This window comes from Pieris rapae, chromosome 11, assembly GCF_905147795.1.
Source record: "Pieris rapae chromosome 11, ilPieRapa1.1, whole genome shotgun sequence".
Taxonomy (NCBI): Eukaryota; Metazoa; Arthropoda; class Insecta; order Lepidoptera; family Pieridae; genus Pieris; species Pieris rapae.
Window position 1 is genome coordinate 9497508 of NC_059519.1, and position 10129 is coordinate 9507636.

Consider the following 10129-nt stretch of genomic DNA (forward strand, 5'->3'; position numbering starts at 1 on the left):
TTTTGTACATATACACACAACTGCAAATATTGTATCTCTCCCAAGACCCAAGTCCCGTTATCATCGATATGATACGGGACGGTCAATATAATACATACATTGTTGGCCCATGATAATTGATAATATTATTTCTTCCGTTTGAGGTTTACATTCATCAGACAATTTCAATTTAATAATTCCAGTTTGGCGACTGTCAAATGTCAATAACAAATAACCTCGAATTTCAAAAATTGGTTCAACCATTTTTCTAAAGCTATTTTATAGTTTGTATATAGTTTGAAAGTATATTTCAACAATCAAGACTAACTCTTACAATTGCCAAATATATTATTATATTACGAATAGCCCATAATTTGACAATTTAGTGGTGCCTTGTACATTTTTGTAGAAATAAATGTTACAAAATTACGTGCGGCATAAATGGTTATAATGTTGCTTAAACATCGCATAATTTTATCAAAAATTCGGGTTAATAACAAATATAGAAAACAATTTTCGACCCAAACGAATGTTGCTGAAATTGAAGTACCGTTTTCTAATGGGTAAGTATTTATTTCTGTCAATTCATAGGTTACATGTACTAAATCTTATTCAGTATTTTAAACGTCTATTAAGTCTAACTGTAAATAACAAATATTTAATTAAAAGCGCACAGTGTTATGATATAATTGGTATATACCATCATTTGTAAAATTAGTTATATTTTTTTCAAGGAACATAATAATGCTGTTTACAGTCAAATAACACAAACTTTATTTTTAAATATATATTTTGCATTCTTAATTCTTTAATTGTCACTTTAATTTTTCAGCACTCAACTGAAACTATCATCAGGTCGCTATGCAAGATTTGCAGATGGAGCATGTGTTGCAACACTGGGGAATACTAGTGTTCTATCCACAGTTGTATCAAAGGCTAAGCAAAGCTCTGCATCATTTCTGCCCCTTGTAGTTGACTATAGGCAGAAGGCTGCAGCAGCTGGCCGTATACCAACTAACTTTCTAAGAAAAGAATTAGGTAAATAGATATATTTTCTACTTCAAAATTTTCAATTGATTACAGAAACAAAAATTAAATAAAACAGATTTAATCCTCCTAATCAAGTATTTAATGAATTTAAGTAATAACACAAATACATGATTATCACATATTTCAGCATCAACATCATAATTTTTCACTGTCTTTTTGGCTTATTTTTTAAAATATAACATATAAAAGAGAGATTTGGGCATAATTTACCTGAAAAACTAGTAAAACTTGTATATTATATTGCTTTATATATAATATGATATCTCTTGTGATAGTAAAATTTGGTAAATCTGTGCTGATTTACTTTTATTTTTTTCAGGTCCAACAGAACGTGAAATTTTGACCTCACGATTGATAGACAGGTCTCTGAGACCACTTTTTCCTCAAAATTACTACTTTGATACACAAATAGTATGTAATATGTTAGCAGTGGATGGAACAAATTTGCCAGAAACTACAGCAATCAATGCCGCAAGTGCTGCTCTGGCATTGTCAGATGTACCTTGGAATGGGCCAGTGGGTGCTGTTAGGTAACTTTAAACCAAACATAAAACTGTACTTTAAATTATATTATGAATGGTGTGTAATATAGTGTACGCCCTGTTAAGATGAATGGACTGCATTTTTTGGTGATATATTTTCTGGACTACAATGGGGTCACACATTTGAGAAAGTTAAATTATATATTTTTTTAATGTTTTGCCTGCCTGTAAAGTGGCTCTCTAGTTGTTAAGTAGCCACTCATATTGCCAGAAGGCTTGCTAGCCTTTTAGGATTTTTCTGAAAGGACTTTATGCCAAATTGGTTCAGAACTACTTCAGTGAGCAGTTGGTTCCATATTGTAGTTGTGCGAGGCAAAAAGTGCCTCAAAAAACTTGTGAATCGACTTACATCTTTATGTCCAATAATGAAACTCAGTTGCAGTCTTAAACATGTTTCAACAACAACAAAAATAATTTATTATAAGAAGCAACTTGGAGCTTACTCAGAAGAACTTCTATTCAGTGAAACAATATATGTATATAGTTAACTATCAAGAACAGCAATAAAGTATCTTGTAATTTAATTTTATAAATGATATATTTATTTAAAATAATATATTTATCTTACAGACTAGGACAAATAGACAATGAAGTAATTGTTAATCCAACTAGACGAGAATTAGAACAGTCGACTTTGAATTTGGTGGTGACAGCAGCCGCCACCAATTTGGTTGTGATGTTGGAAGGAAACGCTAAGGATATTCTACAGCAGGACCTTCTCAAAGCCATCAAATTAGGTATGAATGTAAGTCTGATTTTTGTATTATTGGACTAACCTTATTTTTTGTATTCTATCGGATGAACCAACTAGTATCTTACAATTTTTTTTTTTTAATTTCTAATTTCCAAGTGTTAGTATTATAAAAATACTAGCGGATCCGACAGACGTTGTCCTGTCTACACGTCTTTAATTTCAAAATTTCAATTTTTAATAAGCCATTTTGATGAAAATTATCATTCAAATGTTATGACAATATCTAATGATCCAGCACATGGTCACACACGATATAACACAACTTGATATATATGATATATATATGATAACAAAACTTTTTTTAAATTTCGGGACAGACTAAAATTAAAATTCGAATATTATTTAAAATTTGACACTGCGATGGTAGCGCCGTCTGTCGGATCCAATGTAAAACATTCCAAAATCAACAAAAACTAATAAATTGAAAATTAATTAAAAAAACATTGTCCAGCGGACAAAATTGTGAATCTAAACCATTCCCAGATCCCCTTGAACACACTCAAAAAATTTCGTCTAAATCGGTCCAGTCGTTTAGGAGGAGTTCAGTCACATACACACGCACACAAGAAATATATATATTAAGATATAATTGATGAAGTTCGAAGAAATCTTAGTCTGCTGCATCATGACCATGATGAAGTGTTTTTTTAAATCTGACCGGAGGGTAAATTCCTTCATTGTTATCTACCGTTTACTTTACCTTGGAACCTTTTTTCTAGATAAAACTTCTTGATTCTAGTAGCGGCTAAATCTAATTAGTGTTCTGGTATTGGATATGAACATTAAGTCATTTCAGGTACAAAAGAAGCTCAACATATAGTACGGGGTATAGAAAAATTGCAGAAGGACCATGGAAAGATGAAACGTGAATTTGAAGTTCCAGATCCAATAGACCAAAATGTAATTGACTCGATAAAGACTCTGTCTAATATGAAGATTAGGGAAATATTAAGGTGAATCACCTTTTCTACTTCTCCACCTAATCATTATTTTTTAGTACATATAATATATATATATATATTCATTTATTATCAGAAAACAAGGTTCCATAATTAATATAATAATAATAGACATTGTATGTTGTATTATGTATTCGACTTAGGATCCTTAAAGAAAAGAGCGTACCAATTCTTAAAAGGCCGGCAACGTACTCGCGAGCCCTCTGGCAGTGAGAGTGTCCATGGGCGGCGGTATCACTTAACATCAGATGAGCCTCCTGCCCGTTTGCAAAAAAATGTAATATCTTGACAAAAAATATTTTTAATTATTTATAGTTGTATTTCTTATATTTAATTTAACGGGTCACTTAAACTAATCTCTGACTACCCGCACTGTAAAAATTAAGAAATTTCACGAATTTGCTTTTTTTTTAATATGGTAATAATTTAAGGCGTTATTAAAACTTTGAATTCCCGTGTATACGTATTACGTACTATCAGCCATATAATATCAAAACAACAGTTGGTGATTAAAAAGAGTGGCGGAGAGTTAATTGCCAGTTCTTCTCTTCCGTTCTACGGCCTTGATTTGAGAACTGGCAGTAAATGTAAAGTTAAAAGCATTTGATGTTTATTATTTTGACGTTCATCATGTTTCCTTTATGATTTTTTTATTTTGAATATAAAAAAGGCAAGCAAATGTCATGATGTCACAAGATAGTTAATAATTGATGCCAAAACTTATCGTCTATATACTTTCCCACGCTTAAGCTAACTTCAGTAAATATTAACAAATATAAATTAAAAACATATAGTATTTATGTTGCATAGAAATATATAAAAAAAGATATTTTACAGCGATTTTAGCCATGACAAAATATCCCGCGATAACGCCGTATCAGATCTACGACAAACCGTTTTGAACCAACTACGGGACACTGAGGTGGATGTGGGCAAACTCCAAGAATGTTTTAATACCAATTTAAAACAGATATTCAGGGATCTTATATTTGAGACTGAAATACGATGCGATGGAAGAGCGTTGGATGAATTGAGGAATATTTCTTGCGAGGTCAGTTACTAATACAGTCAAAGTCGTTTACTAAATCGTTTAGATACCCGATATTGACCAAAATCAAAATTTCAGATTTTTGCGACCAAATATGAGTAGTTCCATCCTTTCCTTTGATTTCGTTATAACAGGTTTTGTATAGAGACTCATTTATTTTTCAATCACTTATAATTTTCTAACTGATTATTACAAATACACCAGAACATTAACACTTAATAAAATTTATTGACGGCCGACTAGACTTATTCGCTTAAGGCCGGTAACGCACTAGCAAACTCTCTGGCGTTGAAACTTTCTATGTGCCATAAATAATGAAAACTCCTGCGTTTACTTCACCAAGACGTTTGCGACACAATTGCCATCTAAAGTTCTAATATGTAACTACTAAGCGAATACATCAAAAGCGTCTATTTTTAGACGAAAACGTGACGTAATATCTTATATCTTTAAACGAGCAATTCTTGTATATATATATATAATTGGAATCTCGGAATCGGCTCCAACGATTTTCATGAAATTCAGTATACATAGGGTTTCGGGGGAGATAAATCGATTTAGCTAGGAATCATTTCTAGAAAATGTCATTTTATTTGTGTTTTATCAACTTACAACATAGAATTGCTCGTTTAAAGATGTCAGTCAAATGAAAACTTAAATATGAATATAATTATCTTTATTCGATAATTATATTCATATTTCATAATTTTATTAGTATGTAATTCGTACTTAAATAAAATTTCCAAAAAACACGATTTAATAAGTGTTTCCTGCACATTCTTCTCCACACTAAACTACCTTTTGAAAGGGGCAACTAGAATGATCTTTATATTTTATTTAATGGTCAAAAGTGCCATTTTTCTTGGTCTAATTGGAATAAATGATTTGTTTTGATTTGATTATATGTAAATATATCTATATATCTTTAAGGTATCCTTGTACGAACCTCTGCATGGCAGTGCCTTATTCCAACGCGGACAGACGCAAGTTCTATGTACTGTTGCATTTGATTCTCCAGAAAGCGCTTTAAAAATGGATCCACTCACAATGATTACCAGGTGAGCGATTTTTTTTAAATATTATCATCTCTTTCATTTCTAAAGCTTAATTATTGCATTTAACTAAAATAAAATACAGCATGTCTAATGTATAGGATAAAAGTCAAGACTTAGTGTTAAGTACGACTCGCGTATGTCAAAACTGGATTTTGTTAAGATTTAATGGGAACAAGTTTTATATGTGGAAAATAACGTAGACATTATTGAGTTAAAAAATATTTTAATCGCGAAATTTAAATATTACAAGAGATTTGTTTAGCAATACATCTTAACTCTAAGGTGTATAAAACCCCGGCTGTGCACCACTCAATTGTTTTGACGTGATAACGTCTTATAATTCGATGGAGCCAGCTGCACGCACTAAAAACATGACGCGTGCGGCGTTACCTCGCTCTGAGGCGTTCCATTCAAGGCTTGTTGAAGTGCGAAAGCGCGGAAGGAGCGACAAAGAGGCATACTCGGCCTCCGCGTTCGGTAGCGTTCGTTCGTTAAAAAATTGACATAATTGTATTTATCAGTACAAATGAATGTAACTTGATCAATTCAATTGTGATTTCCATTTATTCCATCTCTGTATACATACAAATTATCTATCAAACAAATATAATTAAAATTTTCTTTTGAAAAATGCAACAATTCCATTAGTATTTTTTTATGACGTTGTCACGTTCATCTATCGTCGGTAATCCGACTTTGATTGAATATTAATAATAATCGAACTTTAATTATCTGCCTAGCGATTCAATTAACTCTCTGATTTAACTACTTTACTGCTTCATATATAATAAAAAAATACAAATATCTTACAGCGGTATTAAAGAAAAGAGTTTCTTCCTTCACTACGAGTTTCCGTCATACGCGACGGGAGAGGTTGGGCGTACTGGCCCAGCGGGGAGACGAGAAATGGGGCACGGGGCACTCGCAGAGAGGGGCCTATTACCGGTTGTGCCCCAACATCCTTGTACCGTGAGGCTAACGGCTGAAGTACTTGAATCAAATGGTAAAAAATTATATTAAAAGAAATTGTGTGTGTTTTTAAGGCAGTTTTACCTGTGCTGTCTTTGTGGCACTATCTGCCTAGATTGGGCGATTTTGTTTGTTTTTTAGTAATAGGAGGCAGACGGACAGGACTTAACCTGATGTTAAGTGATACCGCCGCCCATGGACACTCGCACTGAAGAATAGGTACGCCCTTTTCTTGAAGAACCCTGAGTCGAATTGGTTGGAAATACTTCAGTGGGCAGCTGGTTCCACATCGTGGTGGTGCGTGGTAGAAATTGCCTTAAGAAGCGCTTAGTCTTGGAACGATGTCCGTTAATCCAGGTTCGAATTGATTGACGTGGAATAAGTGATACCTAGATGATCTTATGTTCCAAAATAAACGTATTTTATTTTATTTAATGAAACTCAGCTACAGGTATTAACGAATAATGGTAAATGTGGAAGAAGATGCAGTTTTCTTCATCATCATGATCGTCATCGCTCTGGAGGTCTCCATTCAATGTTGTATACTTCTCGATAGAAAAACACACTTCTTAATGAAATATCATAACTTTTCTTTTTAGGTTCGTCCTCCATGGCGTCTGTATGTGCTGGTTCACTCGCTCTTCTAGATGCAGGTGTTGAGTTGGTGTCACCAGCCGCAGGTGTGGCTATAGGCCTCGTTTCGAAGCCAGACGAAAAAGGGAGCATCGGGGATTATAGGATACTCACTGATTTGTTAGTGAGTCTATTTTTTTATTACGTCTAATAAACTATTAACAACAAATTTTTGAAGTGAACTTCTTTTATCGGCGTTGGAAAAAAATTACCGTCACATTTTTCCGTTACACATCACATTTTTCCGTTACGCGTTCTCTTGTCTGTTGTGTTCTTGTCCCTACCACGGTTGATTCGAAAAGATTCGAAGCCATTATTAAAAAAATATATAATAACGATAACAATGATAGTAATAATTCTATTACAATAAGTGAAATTCTGTAATAATCTTAGTAGTATTAAGGTAAAATGAAATAATTGTTTATTTGTATCCTTGTCTATGATATAAAAGTCTTTTGTTAAACTTTATCTAATTTAACATTAACAAATTTCTGCGAAATTGCATACAGAAGATTATTTTCGAAAAATGAGGTCATCAAAAAGTTTTTAACTTAACTTTAAGTGTTGAAAACACACACATTTTTTAATCATTCTGCCAATCTTCAGTTAAAACAATTTAATCAAACTGTTTATTCTTTATAAAAATGGTTTAAATGTAAACTAAACTTTTTTAATTCCTGTCTTTAATTGTACAGGTGTAAATCATTGCATTGATGCAATAATAAATATTTTAACTTAAAAATGAACAGAATCTCTCATTTTAATACTTTTAACATGCTAAAGGGGTTTTATTTTATTAATTATTTTCTTGTTTACACATATTACCATATATTATTTATTTTATACTTATGTACAATGTTTGAGAGCTTTGCTTACTTTTGCTTACAAATGGGGGGATAAATTGCTTGATAAATTTGCTTACGATATACTTGATCGGCACCTAATGTTTGTATACGCATATTTTAAAATACTAAACTTGCCACTAAAATCCGGGTTATATTTTAAATTCCAGGGTATAGAGGACTATATGGGTGATATGGATTTCAAAGTGGCGGGAACAAAAAAGGGAATTACCGCCGTCCAAGCGGATATCAAGATAGCGGGGCTTCCCCTTAAGGTAGTCATGGAGTCAATACAAAAGGCTTGCGATGCCAAAAGCAGAATAATCGATATTATGAATAAGTGCATTGATAAGCCAAGGTATTTACTTTTGTTTTTTTTTTTAATTTTGAAACAGAATAATAATAATTAATTAATTAAAATTTACTTCATTTGACTCAAAACATCATTACATTCTATATACAATATTCACTATAGATAAACTTAAATACATAATATATACATCATTTACTTTTTTTAGTAGCATTTATTTTATTGTGAGTATGAATTACAATGTGTAAGATTTGGGCAGCCTTTAAAGTTTTAAAAGGTCGGCAACTCACTAGCGAGCATTGAGTGCATGGGCGGTATCAGTTAACATTAGGTGAGCTTACTGCCCGTTTGCTCACTGTTCTATAAAAAAAATACATTCCGTTTAGGTATAACTAGAACCATTTTTCTATTTATTTTTTATATATATTATTTCAGTCAAAAAAACAAAGAAAATATGCCAGTTATGGAAGAACTGGAAATAGAGGCGCACAAGCGATCGAAATTACTTGGTATTGGAGGAATTAATCTCAAGAGATTATATGTGGAGACTGGTGTACAGGTTGGTACTAAATAAGTAAACGAACCCTACAGTGTCTTTAACTATAATTAAAAGAAATAGATTTTAAAAATGTTGTTAATATAATAATAATTTATAAATTTAAGTAGACAGTGTCCATTTGGTTTTTAATGTTTTAGTTACAGTATTGTTCTAAGTATAATATTAGAAGATTATTTACATTGCGTGGTTATTATTATTATTATATCCCGGGTTTATATACAGTTAGGTATAATTCCAGATTTATATATAGCTAGGTATAATTTCAGATTTTTATATTGTAAGGTATAATTCCAGATTAGCCCAATAGACGAGTGCAAATACAGCGTGTTCGCGCCCTCTCAAGCGGCCATGGACGAAGCGAGAGTTCGCATCAACAACTGGGTCAGCGCTGAGAGGACTCCGGAACTTGAGTTCGGGGCTATTTATACAGCTAAGGTACTGCTTGAATCATAAAATATATAAGATTAAAAAGCGCACGAAACAGCTTAACTCATTGTCCCGTTACGCCCATTGTACGCTTGCGCTTACACTCAATTGTCCTATGAATCCTACTCCTTTGTATCCATACGGAAATATATATGCGATAAATCAATAAGAAAGATTAATTTTATTTATAAAAGTATGCAATCATTTCATTAATATTTTTTGTTACGTCAAGTTAAACTATCGTGCTTTTATACAAACGTATTTGTTTTTAATTTTGGAGTTGTATTTCGTAAAGATGAATGACTTCCACTGTTTTTTGACTGAAACAGATATTTTAATTTGATGATTTAGGAAATAGATATTAATTTTAGTATTTTTACGTGTAATACAATTGATTTGTTTTGTCAGGTGGTAGAAGTACGTGACATCGGTGTACTAGTGACTCTTTATAATGCAATGTCGCCAGCTTTAGTTCACAACAGTCAACTAGACCATAGAAAGGTAATATTTGAGTGATATTATTAAATTGCATGCCAAAAACTTATCACGTATCTATCTGTAACATGTCATAAGTATTTTTGTTTGTCACACGGCAATATTGATTGTGTATTTGGAATATAGTGATACTATATTAATGTCTTCTAAAGTCATCTGGTAATAAATATATTTTACCATTTTCAGATAATGCATCCATCAGTACTAGGTTTAGACGTAGGATCAGAAATTCAAGTGAAATACTTTGGACGGGATCCCGTTTCAGGACATTTGAGACTATCCAGGAAAGTTTTAACCTCGCCGCCACCCGGGATTGTGAGAAAACTTGACAAAAGTTAATTTGTGACATCTACCCTCATAAAGTTTTAATACACTTAGACATACATTGTTTAGTATTATTTTCAGCTTTTGGGATTACCAAAACTTTTCTACTGCCACAATATAATATGTGAATCTTGGTTAAATTATTTCCGTTAATATAATGTACATAGTTATTAGTTATTAAAAT

At 32.3% G+C, this 10129-nt stretch overlaps 1 protein-coding gene across 1 annotated transcript; it reads left to right on the forward strand.

Annotated features, from left to right (window-relative positions):
- Positions 1-200: 200 nt before the first annotated feature.
- Positions 201-10093, forward strand: LOC111001658 (polyribonucleotide nucleotidyltransferase 1, mitochondrial). The gene is made up of 14 exons (XM_045629937.1): positions 201-542; positions 812-1017; positions 1349-1559; positions 2142-2308; positions 3122-3278; positions 4122-4335; positions 5263-5390; positions 6200-6390; positions 6956-7113; positions 8002-8189; positions 8577-8700; positions 8995-9135; positions 9535-9627; positions 9808-10093. The coding sequence occupies exons 1-14, from the start codon at positions 421-423 to the stop codon at positions 9958-9960; spliced, it is 2253 nt and encodes a 750-aa protein (XP_045485893.1). The 5' UTR covers positions 201-420; the 3' UTR covers positions 9961-10093.
- The last annotated feature ends 36 nt before the right edge of the window (positions 10094-10129 follow it).

Excerpts from the sequence above, each read along its gene's own strand:
- LOC111001658 (XM_045629937.1), top strand. The coding sequence starts at position 421 with ATGGTTATAATGTTGCTTAAACATCGCATAATTTTATCAAAAATTCGG. Across the intron at positions 4,336-5,262 it reads TGAGGAATATTTCTTGCGAG|GTATCCTTGTACGAACCTCT; the intron begins GTCAGTTACTAA and ends TATATCTTTAAG. Across the intron at positions 6,391-6,955 it reads TGAAGTACTTGAATCAAATG|GTTCGTCCTCCATGGCGTCT; the intron begins GTAAAAAATTAT and ends TTTTCTTTTTAG.